Below are 13709 nucleotides of genomic sequence, written 5' to 3'. Positions count from 1 at the left end.
GCAGAGAGAGAGGGAGGCAGAGAGAGAGAGGCAGAGAGAGAGAGAGGCAGAGAGAGAGAGAGGCAGAGAGAGAGAGAGAGGCAGAGAGAGAGGGGGGCAGAGAGAGAGAGGCAGAGAGAGAGGGAGGCAGAGAGAGGGGGGCAGAGAGAGAGAGAGAGGCAGAGAGAGAGGGATGCAGAGAGAGAGAGAGGCAGAGAGAGAGGGATGCAGAGAGAGAGAGAGGCAGAGAGAGAGAGGGAGGCAGAGAGAGGGAGAGAGGCAGAGAGAGAGGGAGGCAGAGAGAGAGGGAGGGAGGAAGGTGGATGCACGGAAGGGTTGTGTTGGGGGTTAGAGGGGCAGGGTGCAGTGAGTAGGGTGGCTCCCTATCTCAGATTTCTGAGCTAATCCTGCCAAGAGCTGGAGCTCTGACGACTGCTAAGGAAACAAGGCTGCAGGGATGGATCAAGTTTGGCAGTGCTTGAAGTTTGTACAATTCCAGGGCCCTCTTTAAGAAAAGTAATACACAATCATCAATATCCAATCAGGTACAAGGCCTTGGAATAGGCCCATGAAAGCGTGGCGCTAATTAGCTTCATGGCAGATTCTCTCCTGGAGCCTTGTTCTGCCATCCACCCCTTGAGTTCCATCTTGACAGGACATCTTGGGGTTCTTAGTGTTTGTGGAGTGAAGAATGAGGGTGTGTGTCTCACACAAGCTGCCATTTGTCTGCATTTTACCACCGGAGTCTGAACATTGGTGCCCCAAGGAACAATAATTCTAGTTGCTTTTACAGAGAAAAAACTTCTTTTAAAAAAGGGCTGGACACAGTGGCTCACACCCATGGTCCCAGCTACTTGAGAGGCTGAGGCAGGAGGATTCCTTGAGCCCAGGAGGTTGAGGCTCCAGTGAACCGGGATCGCACCACTGCACGCTAGCCTGAGCAACACAGTGAGACCCTGTCTCTAATACATAAATAAATAAATAGGAAAAATGTAGGCTAAATATTACAATGAGAAGGAGAGAAGCTTTGGAAGGAAAACGATTGCTGGGAACAGGAACACTTTGGGGGGATAAAATTGGGGAATAAGTGCTAGGTGGCCCAATGATGAAGTGGAGAACACCTGAAATGCATTTCAATCGGCTTCATCTCACTTGTTCCCACGACACCCAACTCCCATCCCCAACCGATAGGCTCCCTCAGTGGCACCTCACGTTCCAATGCACCTGCGGGACTTTATTCGCCTGCAGATACGGATTTATCTTTGTAGGAGGAAGCATAACCCCTCATCTTTCCCTCACGGGAGAAATCCTGGGGAGGAGCAGTGCTGGGAGGAGGGGTCTGGAGCCTGCACTCACATCCCACGCTGCCTGCTTGTTTCCAGGTCTGCACCCGGGGACGGAATATAAGATCACAGTGGTGCCCATGCGAGGAGAACTGGAGGGCAAGCCGATTCTCCTGAATGGCAGAACAGGTGAGAGCTACTTGGAGGCCCTATGGACATTTAATCATGTTTGCGTTCTGACATTTTCCTGGCTGACTCCTCTGGATAAGAGTTCTGGGATTTGCATGTAGAGAGAGTCTGTCCCTTTAAGTACTACATCTATTTTTGGGCAGGGAAAGGGAAGCAAACTATTCCTATTTCAAATTTTTCTTGCCATTGAAAATCTCCCCCAGGGTCTTGGAGTTAAGGGACAAGACCGTGCCTGACACCCTTTTGCTTATGTTAATAGCTTCCATCACTGCGTTGTTTTTAAGGCGTTTATCAACTAAGACATAGGCACATAGCTCCTTATTCCCTAAAGACAAGTGATCTTTAATTTTCTTCATGCCACACCTGTGTTAGTTCCTGATGACCACACTCAAGCAGATGTCTCTAAAATGTCAGAAGATATTAAAAACTCTCACATGGGAGTAGAGATATGTTGTCATCTGTGTATTGAGGAAAATATATAATGATAAAAGGTTACAGATCAGTCACATTTGACAATATGTTTGTAACTGGTTAATCAGAACAGAATTTGAAAACATGGTAGGCATACGTATGAGGCATCCTAAGTAACTTTTAGTTTTTAAGCAATGTTTGAGCCCATATCGAATTCTGAATTTCCTCATTAACTCTGTGCTCCTGCCTTCCCCACGCTGGAAACCCGTCACCTAGAGTGCCACTTGGGGAGACCAATCCTTGGAGCCTTTGAGTTCTGAGTCTTCCTTGAAAAGTTTTTTTAGTTCTTTCCAATTCAGCCCTGGAAATAGCTGGTTATGGTGTGAGAATAAGGGATGAGATGTTGTGAGAATTGAATTCACTATTTCAGCTGCTTAACAGATTGCTTATTTGGAGTATGAAAGAGTGATAGTTGGGCAACTATAAAGGAGACGATATAACTTAATTTACAAACTAGACAATGTAGACTTGTACGGTCTGTCAGAGTCGTGGACTCGTGACGCATTTTAACAAGTTGGAAAATAGTAAGTACTTCTGTGTTTCCAGGGGTATTCCCTGTAGCTATGAGTTAATTGAGAGCTTATTAAGTGCCAGGCATTATAATCACTAACTACTTTTTATGAATATTTCATTTAGTTCTCACAGCAATCCTATGAAGTAGATATTATTTCTTTGACATATATAAGATAACTGGAGAAGTGAAGCTCAAGATTGCCCAGCCAGGAAAGGACAGAGGTGGGGTTTGAACCCAAGATACCCAAGTATAAGCCTTTGAAGGTTGAAGGCTTCAATATTAAATGGGAAAAGTGGGCTGGAGAGGAACTAGGCGGGGTATGATGATTCCCATGATGCCGGAGAAAAGGAGCAGGTAGGGGGATAGTCAATTATGTATTCAGCAAATTTGCACTTTTCATAGGTTAAGGTGAACATGGAGTAGCTACCTGTGGCGATATTTAAACTTATCTGTAGCCTGCGTAGGGACAAAGGAAAGGTAGCTTCTTGCGTAACTCAGCTTCATTTTTTCCTTTTGGCAGAGTGAATTGGGGTCCTGAGTTTTTAATTTTCCTTTCACACTACAAAGCTAAAGGGCTTCTCACTTTTAGCCTCCTTTAAGAGATAAACACGTTTTCTTCTCTTACACAGTCAGCACAGCACAGAACATTTCACCTCTGGAAGTGATTTTACCCCATACACCAGGCAGTTTTCCATCAGACACCAACTGGGTGTACTATAATTCAATCCATGTCCGACACTCTCTCCCTGGAAATAGCATCAGATCCCACAAGTTGAGGGCCCAGTTCCACGAGCCTTTCCTCACTTCAGATGCCTGTCACAGTCCCCAGGTTATGACCTGTACTTCTGACCAATTGGCTCTAAATTGGGGGTTCTTATGACTCCTCTCCTCAGGTGCCATTAATCTGCTAGAGCGGCTTACAGAACGCAGGGAAAACACCTGACTTACATTTACCTATTTGTTACAATCAAGACTATTACAAAGATCCAGCTGAAGAACCAGATGGAAGCGATGCGTCAAGGTGCGTGCTTCCACGGCCTCGGTGGGTGTGCCACCCTCCCTGAACCTCCACGTGTTCAGCAGCCAGGAAGCTCTCTCAACCCAGTCCTTTTGGGTTTTCATGGAGACCTCATTACAGAGGAATGGTTGATTACATCATTGGCCACTGGCGATTAACTCAACCTTAGCAACCATTAGCACCTCTCTCCTCTCCCTCATTAGGAGGGTGGGCAGGTGGGGCTGGAAGTTCCAATCCTCTAATCATAAGGCTGGTTCCCTGGAAAGCCCCCTCTTTTCTGAGGCTATCCAGGAGCACCCCCCTTACAGCAGTCATGTCATTAACATGCAAAAAGACACCTCACTTTGGAGATTCCAAGGGTTTTACGAGCTGTGTGCCAGGAATGAGGGGACCCAGACCAAACGTGTTTGTTATAGGTCATAATATTACACTCCCATCCTTCTTGCCCATTATTTCTAGTTAATTTTCATACTGATTGCTTCCTAACTGAAGATTTTTCTGTAATTCCTCACTGACCGAGGAGGCGGCATACGCTTTTATCTTGGCCTCAGTGGCCCGTCCAGTCTGGGCTGTTATTACTTCCCCAGGGAAAGCCTTCTCATAGCCAGACTGTTCTTGGGGTTCCCTAACAGAAGGCTTATCTCTGCAAGTGGGTTTCTGTTGTTACTTCAGCTTAAAAAACCCTTGCTATTATTTCTAGCTACAAATTAATTCAATTCATGAAACATTTATTGCAGGATGCATCTGGGCCAAAGAGACCGGGTCCCTTTAGAAACTTCCAGAGCCGATAAGCCATGGCCCTCATCCTTCAGGGGATCACAGCGATAATATGACATATCCTTCCAGGCTGCCCTCAGTTTCTCTACTGCAGCCTTCAATGACTGCATCAAATGTCAGCCAGCTTTGCCTCTGAGGTTCGAGAGCATTTAATCACTTATGGCTTTGAATTGCTAGTTAGCCTTTCACGTGTAGTGGAATGTTACTACTCAGAAGTGTTTTTGTTGTCAATTATACCCTAAAGCCAGGATAGAATATTTTATTGGATTGCAAATCAATTTGTGTCATGTGTTTTTCCAGCATAAAAAAGAAAAAGCCCCTGTAATTTACAGGGTCAGGAAACACTCTTAAACCTGGCTAGACTGTTAATTAATTTAAGGGAAAAGAAAAGTTTGTTTTCTCCAAACGTTTTGCATCCCACCGGGTGGAAAAGGATGCTGGAACTTAAGAACACCCTAAGCATGTGCAGGGAGGAAAGGATACCGTTCAGGTGTTTTCCATTTAATAAGGCACCCAGTGGAACTAATACCTTGACAGGGAAAGGGTTGGCTGAGATTCCTCACCCTGTTATAGGTAACACTCCAAGTGCCCCGGAACACCTTCCAGAAAGGCCGGGCTTCAGAAGCAGGTCAGCTTCAAGAGCAGCAAGCATACGCCAGGCCAGTGTCTCTGGGGGATGGGGGCAGGGGAATGTCCCTGGATCTCTGCATCATACCCTGACAGCTGTGCTTCCCATCGAATGACAAGAAAGGGAGGCTACTGAGAGGTGACATCATTCTTTTGTCTTCCATCTGTAAAATGGAGAGCTGGACTAAATGAGTTTAAAAGTCCTTTCTCTTGTTTTTCTTACAATGATGGTTTTCTTTTAATATCTTCATGCTTTTCTCTGGTGTGTATAACACAAAGCATGCTTGCTTATGATTTCACAAGCTCCTATGCACAGCAGAGCTTATGACCTAGCATATTCACTTGTCATCAACTTTCTGATAACTTTCCTCTTTAGACGATGCTGTGAAATAGCAGTTTTGCTCTTCTTAATATCTTTTTCTCTTTTTACATTTGGAGCATTTCCAAACACAATGCTCCATTTGAAATGGCTTAGCCCCTAAAACTTTCTTTGGAAACGCCTTCATGTCCTAGGCTGAGCTCCTGTTACCGTTCAGAACTCCTGCCTCACACACAGCCACCAATACACACATTCCGCGTCTGGACAACAATGACCTGTATCATTTGCACAGCCACTGTATTCTACTGGGCTTCTGTGTACCGTGAGCGTTTGTAAATATTATCTCTGGTCCTCATAATATTAATAGGATTGTAAGCATTGTTATTTCCATTTTACATATGAGAACGTTGAGGTCTACAAAGCTTAGCAGACTCAGGGTGAGCTAGTGAAGAGTCAGCTGGCACTTAAACCCAGGTTCGCCTGAAATCAAAGTTGACAACCTTTCTAGAAGCAAAGCTAGGGGACAACAGGAAGAAGGGTTGACCTCTCTGCTTGTATTTTCGACAAATGATGGCTTTCAGATAATTTTGTTGCCACATGGAAATACATTAGAGGGGGTCTGTGTAAACAAGACCACAGAATGCGTAGGTACCATAGTCCCAAGGCACCCCTTCCATGTACCCACCTTCAAATCAATGACGCAGACCCTGTTTCCACGTCTTCCACCAAGCTTGTTTCTCATCAGTTTTACATTCCGTCTGTGCCGTCTTCTCCTGCACCAACTGGGAGATTCACAGGTGGACATTATTAGTGGAGAAACCTGTTCGTAATGCCTGTGACTGCGTGCTGGAGTGTGAGCATGGGCTGCTGGGTGTTACAGCTTAGACTGAAGACAGCCATTCCCTACCCAACCCTGTGGCTAATTCTTGTTATAAAGTGGAATAAGCTTTCCTAATGTGAACAGCGCTTCTAATTAACCTCTTCCATATACTATGTTCATGTTTTGCAAATGAGATCTCTTTGAAGTGAAGCACTCCTTGATTCTAACATATGTACTCACAGGTAAGTCCCACCTATCCAGTTTTACAAACCTTACCTTACATCTCTCTGACCTCCAATGGCCCTGGAAAAGGTCCCACCAGGGCTACTAATGTCCAGCAGTTGGGAAGTTCCAGGGAGGATGTCGGGACCAGGGTGGGGAGAGCCTGTCTTGTAGCAGGGGCTACAGCTGTGGCTCATCTGTGATTTTGTTAGCTGCTGCAGCTGCTGGAAGGCTTCCTTGCATGGAAAACTATTTCATAATCCCCACATCCCTCTTTGGTAGAGAGAGAGGTTTCAGTCCTGCAACGTTGGCCTCGTTCAGCAATGTGGCCTATCATGGAAGTATCATCTCTGAGGCCTTCCTCCCATTCCCGTATCTCAGCATCTGATCCTCATCCTGGGAATGGTCAAGGAGAACAAGCTCTGTGAAGAGGCCCTTCTGAGTTGAGTTGCTGAGAACTGAGAGAAAGGGGAAGGCAAGGGGCTGAGAGCTGTGACTGGCACTGTGAGCTTGGAGAAGTCACATCTCCTTTCTGGGCTTAAACCTTCAGATCTCCTATGACCCTGGGCATAATACGATTCAGTTTTACCTTCCTACTCTCAACATTTAAGATGCTGTTTCCTGGTTCTTCTCCATCTCGAGTGCTCTGGGACTGTTAGGGGAGAAAGGAGCTACAGGGCTCTTTGCTGGTTCCTCCTTTCACTCATGTGGATGTGACGAATCTTTATTGCATTTATTTATTTATTTGATACAGAGTCTTGCTATGTCACCTGGGTTGGATTACAGCACGTGATCTTGGCTCACTGCAAACTCTGACTTCCAGGTTCAAGCGATTCTCGTGCCTCAGCCTCCCAAGTAGCTGGGATTACAGGTGTGCACCACCAAGCCCTGCTAATTTTTTGTATTTTTAGTAGAGACAGGGTTTTGCCATGTTGGCGAGGCTGGTCTTGAACTCCCAAAGTGCTGGAATTACAGGTAGGAGCTGTTGTGCCCAGCTGTGAGATATCTTTCAAAACACACAGGCAGCACCAAGCCCACAAAGCCACAGGCCTCTCCTGTGGACCCCAGAAGCAGTGGTAGCAAGCACTGATCTGGGGCAGGAAGATGGGGTGGGAGGCACTGCTGGGACCTGGACTTGTACGGGTACAGACTTTTAGAGAAGGTGAGGGCCATGAACTTCAAGAGCAGGACCGCTGGGATGATCTTGCTCGCTTCATCCTGCGTCCTTAGTTTTCCATTCCCACTCTGTCACTAATTTCTCCAGATTGAGATACTGTTTTTGGATGGCTCTTGTCATCTCCTCCCTGTCACATGCAGAATCACGTCTTACACAGAAAGATGGGGAGAGAGTTCTATCATCACACTCTTTCCCACAGTGTCCTCTTAGAGCCTGCTGGAGCCTCCAGAGGCCCTGGCCATGGGGTCAGATGGTGGGTGCCTGCACCCTAATTGTCTGCCCTGTCATTCCTGGAGGCCCACAAGTGGCAGACTGTTGTGAGACTATTGTCTCCAAGCTCACAGTGCCAGTCACAGTGAGACTATTGTCTTACAAGGCAATAGTTCAAGACCATTTTCTCTCCCTAGAGAGAAATTGTCTATTACTACTGCTGGATTTCAGGTCACAGTAACCTTTCAGATCACACTTTCTTTTATTTATAATTTATTATTATTATGAGTTTCAAAGGAAAATCCTATTGATAGTGCTGCTTAGGACATAGAGGTATAAAGTGGAAACATACAGTCTTTGTTTAGGTAGGAATGGGTTCAAATCTTGGCTCTACCACTTCATGTATCCACAAGCAAACTCTTGGGCCTCTTCCTCTCCCTACTCCCTACTGCAAACCCTTCCCTCCCTCACGTACCCCTGTCTCTATAAATGGCCACTCCACTTTTCAAATTACTCAGGCCCAAAGCCAACAAATCATTCATTGTATCCCATATTGAATCCATCAGCAGATCAGGACAGCTTTACCTTTGAAAGCTCTTCAAAGCCAGCCTTCCCCGTGACCCTCATCACTGCTGCCGTTGCCTGCACCCCTGCCATCTTGCATATACAGCACTGAAGCAGCCGCCTAGGTGACGTTCACTCTTGGTTTGCTAGAATCAGCATTCTCCCCAGAAGCCACAGGGATCCTCTGAGCCAAAGTCAGATCAGGTCATTCTTCTTTTCAAAGCCCCCAGAGACTTCTCATCTCACTTAGTGTGAAAGACAATGTCACTACAATGGCCTTCAAGGCCATCCACAGTCCACTGTCCCTCTCACTTCACTGGCATCCCCTCCAGCCGCTTGACTTAACTCTGTCTAGATGCATTGGCCTCCGTGCTGTTCCCTGGGTACATGTAGCAGGACCTTGGCTTAACAGGGATATGTGTGAAAAAAACGAGGGATTTTCTAAGGTCATGGGCTCAGGCTATGTTCTTGGGAAGCACAGTGTCGGGGACATAGCTGGCATATTGTTCTGGGTTCTTTTTGAATATAAACTCCACATTGGCGGAATTTCTGACTGTTTTGCTCATTGATAACTCCTGAATGTCATTACATTCCGGCATGTAATTGTTGCTTAGGGATGTGCTGTTGAATGAATGAGCTGAGTTTTGGAGATCTGTATTTGAAAAGAGAAAGAGAAGAGCATGTATAGATATAAGTGCCAGGTCTGGAAACTGTAATTTGGAAGGAATGAATGGGTGGGGTGATGTTGTTTTGATTTGAAGAGAACTAGGAAGGCGGATGATGACTCTTCTTGAATACTTGCTGGTTGGTGTCCTGGAAAGGGAATTAAATGTATTCACTCTGTCTACCTAGGGTAAACAGTTGGAAGGAGTTACACTGGAAGGAGTTTTCTCTAATATGTTCAGAGGTCTGAAAATGGAATGGATTGTGTTGTCTATCAGAGAGTCCTTTTTCGGTTTAGGGTTCAAGCAGAAGCCAGTTGTCCATCTGTCACTGATGACTGAGAGAGCCCCTTGCATTGTGTAGACGATTGAACTAGGTCACCCGGGTGAACTAGATCTTTAACAATCCATGATCTTGACCAACCAACCAGTTCCTCTGATTTTTCTTTCTCATGCATTTTTATGAAGAAATTGACAGTCCAACCAATGTCATCACCGATCGAGTGACTGAAGACACAGCAACGGTCTCCTGGGACCCAGTGCAGGCTGTCATAGACAAGTATGTAGTACGCTACACTTCTGCTGATGGGGACACCGAGGAAATGGCAGTGCACAAGGACGAGAGCAGCACTGTCCTGACGGGCCTGAAGCCAGGAGAGGCATACACGGTCTACGTGTGGGCTGAAAGGGGCAACCAGGGGAGCAAGAAAGCTGACACCAATGCCCTCACAGGTAACGGAAGGCAGGGGGAAGGTTGATTTTTGAATCAGGAGGTCATTGCTCACCTGGCATCAGCTCTTTTGTTTGCAGGAGTCGGGAGGAGGGTTGCAAAAGCAATTTTGATTTTCATAATTATAATTTCTTTCCTTCTTAACCTCAAACAAAAGAGACCAGCTTTTTCACTTGATACAGAAGGTCATACTTATTTGAGTGGAAATTCCGTACGCAACCCCCTCAGAATAGGGTAACACTTTATAATTTTCATCTTTTAGATGTGAAAACTCAAAACATTGGGCTGACAGTGAATCTGAATGCTTATCTCAGTTTGCAGTGGCTGTACAGGCACTTTGCATGTAATCTGGAGCTCTCTTTTAGACCATGGAAATGGTTTGCGTCCTGAGTCAACATTTACTAAATGGACCAATTCTTCCTTTCAGCGTTCAGAAACCATGAGGGTTCTCATACTTCACCCAGTCACTCTGCTCAGGTTGTGCTGGCAGGGGTCCTGGGACTATACTGGGACATAGCCCGGCCATTCTTTCTGCTTAAATCCTCCTCTGGTGCTTCTCTGAATTTAGAGCAGCCTGATCCTGGAGCCCGCCTGAGGTTCTAAAACACCTGGCAGGAAATCAGAGGGGAAGGCTTCGCTTGTTATTTGCATTCTGTTCTGTACAGTCACTGAGTACAGAGACTCTCGGCGAAGCAGAGAGGTGGTTAGGAATATGGTTTCAGAAGCTTGACTGTCCAGGTTTTAACCCCAGCTCTGCCATTGACTGAGTGGCTTTGGGCAAGTTACTTTACTCCCCTTCCTGTTTCTTATTTGTAAAATGAGGGCATATGAGCATCTCCATCACAGCGTTGTTGGGAAGGTTCCATGAGTTAATTTATATAAAGTACCTAAAACATAGTGAGTGTGGCTTAAGTGAGAGCAGTGAGTTTTTAGAATGTTAGTCAGTATTTAGTCCTTGAAAGATTTTGTGGTGCGCAGCCTCCTGGATCCACGTGGGCCTCCAGAGTTGACCTCTCCTTCAGGGGAGCAGAGAAGATGTAGACAGTAAGGATGGTGATATCTAAATCTGTTTAAAGTCAAAGTCAGCAAATCTCTGTAAAGCGCCAGAGAGTAAATATTTTTGGCTTTGGGGGGGTCCAATCGTCTTTACTGAATTACTTAACTCTGCCACTGGAGTGTGAAAACAGCCGCAGACAATGATATGTAAATGGACTGGTCGGACTGTGTTCCAATTAAACCCTGTTGACAAAGATTGGCAGTGGATCAGATTTGGCCTGTGGGTTGTAGATTGCCCCTCCTGGTTTACATTACACTTGACTCTGTTTACTAGGATTTTGAATATTGTGAAAAGAAAGAGCAATTGGGTCGGCATTTTTAAAACAAAGGAATTTGGAATAGAGAAGAACCTTCCCTTTTCTTAGTCGGGAATGGTGTGAGCAGCAGGGAGCCTCTGTGACCACTGGGAAGGAGTCAGACCAGAGCTGAGCCCTGGGGGGGACAAATATGAAGGACGTGGTTTCCCCTCGTGTGGCATTCACAATCCTTTGGGTAGAGAAGGAAAAGATAAAGGACAATGAGTTATGTTCTAGAGCAAACAAAAATCCCTGGAGCTATGGGAACCTGAAGAAAGGGGACCTACCACAGACTGGGACAGGAGAGGGGCCATGCGGGCTGGGGGAGGAGGGGACACCTGAATAAAGCCTAGAGGGACGGGTGGCAGTTAGGGTGCAGGCAGCATATGCAGAAGCTAAGGTGTGAGAGTATGACAGGTAATGTCCAGGGGTTTTAATGGTCTGTGCATTTGGTGCACTAGTGAAGGATGAAGCCAGCTCAGAACCCTGGGCACTAAATCATTTGTCCTCCCGTCAGATGTCTGTGGTGCGTGCCGAACTCTGTTCCCTAGGGCGAGTCATTGCACGTGGCTGTGCATTCCACATACTGGCCTGTCACTCTTGGCAAGTGGTCCAGTGCAGATATGAAATGCAGGTGCTATCACAAAAAGTACAGCTTTGTTGTTGTTGTTGTTGTTGAGATGGAGTCTTGCTCTGTCACCCAGGCTGGAGTGCAATGGCATGATTTCGGCTCACCACAACCTCCACCTTCCGGGTTCAAGTGATTCTCCTGCCTCAGCCTCCTGAGTAGCTGGGATTACAGGCACGCACCACTGCACCTGGCTAATTTTTTGTATTTTTATTAGAGATGTGATTTCACCATGTTGGCCAGGCTGGTCTTGAACTCTTGACCTCAGGTAATCCTGCCTTGGCCTCCCAAAGTGCTGGGGTTACAGGCCTGGGCCACTGCGCCCGGCCAGTATGGCCTTTTTTGAGGATGTAGTTTCTGAAAGAGGATAATAAAGACATGCTAACCATATACATAATTGCTTGGATTTTTGACTCTCTAAGGATGTACACTTTGTGGAGAAAGTGGTATTTCCTGCCTCCAATGCCATTAATAACAACTTATATTTAAGTATTTGCTGTGCAATATCTCATTTAGTACTCACCATAGCCTATGAGGGGGATATGGTATTTCTCTCTTCATAGAGTTGAGGAGACAGACAAATTACACAGCTCGTCCACAGTTAGCCACCAGGAAAAGGTGAAGCTCAGGTTGTAACCCAGTTTAATCACAGAGAAACCCAAACAGGTTCTACAAGTATGATTCTTTTTATTAGCCCAGACCTCAGATACTATCAATTAAACAGTCTCCTGATTCCCTGGCCTCAGACATAATGTTTTATATGGAAAGAACTGATGGCTCCTACTTCTATGATATTTTTCTTCTCAAAGACCATATTAGAGCAGATGCAGAGGTTTATTAACTATAATTGCTTTCAAGTACAAGGAGTCAGGAACTAGAAGAATATATTATATAAATCCAGGCTAAAGGAGAAATTTGGATGTGAAGACCAATTCTTTTTATCCCAAAGCAACTTACAGGAAAAGTTTATTGAGTTAATCAAGATGGTGGCTTTGTCTGAAAACTCTACTTCTCATTAAATGTTATTAGCTTATTACTGGAATTTCAGATCATTTACTTAATTAGACCTTTATGTTAACTCTATCACTGACATATTACAGACTCTGGCATTTGTTGAGGTTATCATTTTGGCTGTGTCTGTGCTGGTCTTTCTGGAATTAGAGGGTAGTAAAGGCTACATTCTCCTTTCATCTCTCTTAAAGAAATTGACAGCCCAGCAAATCTGGTGACCAACCGGGTAACAGAGAATACTGCCACCATCTCCTGGGACCCGGTGCAGGCCACCATTGACAAGTACGTGGTGCGCTACACCTCTGCTGACGACCAGGAGACCAGAGAGGTTCCGGTGGGGAAGGAGCAGAGCGGCACCGTCCTGACAGGCCTGAGGCCAGGCGTGGAGTACATGGTGCACGTGTGGGCCCAGAAGGGGGACCGAGAGAGCAAGAAGGCCGACACCAAGGCCCCGACAGGTAACAAAAGAGGGATGGTCAATTGGAATTGAGTTTTGAGCTTGTGGATTTGAGTGGGTATGGTATCAAAGGATACCTGAGCAGAGAGACTTTGCAATTAGAAGTCTTAAGGATGAAAGACTGAGCCCTAGTGGTGATGGCAGTGGGCCGCTCTTCCCTGACAGTGATGAGCTGTTCATGAGACCACTCAGCCTACTGCGAGGGAGAAGTAAAGTCTTATGGTAACAATGCTTTTAGCAGACTCAGCGAGGATGTGTACAGGATCTGGTCATTGCAGTGCTTGTGATAATAGTTTTAGAGTACTCATCAGTGAAGTAGCCCTTGATAAAACGTTAAGTTAGGAGCCCTAAATGTCATGGCAGCTGTTTAATTGGAGGTCATAATGTACCATATGCTGCTGAGAAGACATCGTTCCTCCCACATTTTAGGGAACTGAAAGCCAAGAAAGAATGCCTTATTTATAATGATTCCTCCTTTGAAATTCAGAACAAAGGGCTACTTTCTCCCTAGACTCCCAGTGGAGACTCAGGATGAGAATGCCATTGCCTTGTTCTAAAGGAGCTCTGGAAGATGAAAATGATGAAGATGGGGGGCTGACTATGCCTTCCATGGCTTCAGAGCTTAAACTTTTCCAAACATTTCCTTCCAGACATTGACAGCCCCAAAAACCTGGTGACTGACCGGGTGACAGAGAATAT

General features: G+C 45.8%; 1 protein-coding gene across 1 annotated transcript in view; it reads left to right on the top strand.

Moving 5' to 3' along the window:
• The window catches only part of TNN (tenascin N), a 63798-nt gene that overhangs the window by 15791 nt on the left and 34298 nt on the right, over positions 1-13709 (top strand). Inside the window, exons 6-9 of the mRNA XM_032291117.1 lie at positions 1362-1451; positions 9301-9564; positions 12745-13011; positions 13661-13708. Of these exons, the coding sequence (XP_032147008.1) occupies positions 1362-1451; positions 9301-9564; positions 12745-13011; positions 13661-13708 (669 nt within the window). The remainder of the gene's footprint in view (positions 1-1361; positions 1452-9300; positions 9565-12744; positions 13012-13660; position 13709) is intronic.

Source organism: Sapajus apella, unplaced genomic scaffold, assembly GCF_009761245.1.
Source record: "Sapajus apella isolate SASKATOON/1434 unplaced genomic scaffold, GSC_monkey_1.0 scaffold25, whole genome shotgun sequence".
In the NCBI taxonomy this organism is placed as follows: Eukaryota; Metazoa; Chordata; class Mammalia; order Primates; family Cebidae; genus Sapajus; species Sapajus apella.
Note: the sequence above shows the minus strand (reverse complement) of the source record. Positions and strands in the feature narration are given on the sequence as shown.